The sequence below is a fragment of the Galeopterus variegatus genome, unplaced genomic scaffold (genome assembly GCF_000696425.1).
Source record: "Galeopterus variegatus unplaced genomic scaffold, G_variegatus-3.0.2 Scaffold18571, whole genome shotgun sequence".
In the NCBI taxonomy this organism is placed as follows: domain Eukaryota; kingdom Metazoa; phylum Chordata; class Mammalia; order Dermoptera; family Cynocephalidae; genus Galeopterus; species Galeopterus variegatus.
Window position 1 is genome coordinate 5,245 of NW_007744682.1, and position 1,373 is coordinate 6,617.

Here is a 1,373-nt window from a genome sequence, read left to right on the forward strand (position 1 = left end):
TTTTATATTTACTGTTTGTCCCCTGTTTACTTACAAAAATAATTTTAAGGTTGCTGGAAATAGGAGCTTTGCATTTAGGATAAGAAATCAGGAGCTCTGTAAATATAGAAGGAAAGTCTAGATAGTTGTTGCAGGTGACCAATACAGTGTGTAAATGGGCAAATGTTTAATTTCAAAAACCTTGAAGGGCAAAATAAATAAAGACAGGGAGTTACACAGTTTTCATTAGTTCATGCATGTAAATAAAGCCATTTTTCAGAAAGAAGCATTTTTTGTCTAGCATTTTCTAAAGTAAAAATTTCATCATATAGATAGTGTATTATATAACGGATTGTGAATACAGTAAGTGCCTTTTTTTCAATTTAGAAAGTGTAAAAAATGGGCAAATTATTTTATAAGTTTTGACTCAAATTGCACATAATAAGCTATAACAGTATTATAAGGAATAGCAATTCTGGAAAGTATTTGTATAGATAGTAAAAATAAACTACTGTTCTGATGATTTACTTAATAAAACACAGCAATAAGAATAGACTGTTATCCCTACTCTTAGATCATCATCATTAAACGACTGCATTAACCAGGATTCTGAAAAACATACTTCAAGAAAAAAAAATTAAAATTTTATGAACCATTCGGTTATTCCATTTTTTCATTCCATTAAAAAATTAAGATTGAGTAACTAAAATGCCCCTACCAAGAGAAATGATCATTTCGAAGGTATATTTTAATTATAACTAAAATAAAGAAGTTCGGCATATCTGGCTTTTTGTGACTAATTACTCTGAGTGGATACTGACCCACTTTTCAGTTTCAACAGAGCTTTCTGCACCTCCTTGTTCCTCAGTGTGTACACAACAGGGTTGAGAAGGTGGGTCAGCACAGTGTAGAAAACTGCCACAACCCCATCCACAGCCTCCTTGGAGCCTGGCCTCAGGTAAATGAAAACACATGGGACAAAGAAACAAAGGACCACGGTACAGTGGGAGGCACAGGTCTGGGAGGCCCTGCGTCTCCCCTCTGAGGTGCGGATCTTCAGGATGGAGCAGACGATGGACACATAGGACAGCACTATCAGGACAAAGCAGCCTGAGGCCACCACACCAATGTTGACAAAGATGACCATCTCGTTGGCTGAGGTGTCTGCACAGGCCAGCTTGAGAATGGGTGGTGCATCACAGAAGTAGTGCTGGATCTGGTTGGGCCCACAGTAGGACAAATGGAAGGTCAATGTGGTCTGCAGAGCAGAGTGCAGAGACCCACTGAGCCAAGTGCTAGTGGCCAGGAGGGTACATGTTCTCCCACTCATCATGCTGGTGTACCTGAGCGGGTAACCGATGGCCAGGTAGCAGTCATAGGCCATGACTGTGTAG

At 39.3% G+C, this 1,373-nt stretch overlaps 1 protein-coding gene across 1 annotated transcript; it reads right to left on the reverse strand.

Annotated features, from left to right (window-relative positions):
* Window positions 1–775: 775 nt before the first annotated feature.
* LOC103582937 (olfactory receptor 10G7-like) lies at window positions 776–1,369 on the reverse strand (the record flags this gene model as incomplete). The annotated part of the gene is made up of 1 exon (XM_008564394.1): window positions 776–1,369. A coding segment is annotated over one exon (594 nt), but the record flags the coding sequence as incomplete, so codon positions are not given.
* Between the last annotated feature and the right edge of the window lie 4 nt (window positions 1,370–1,373).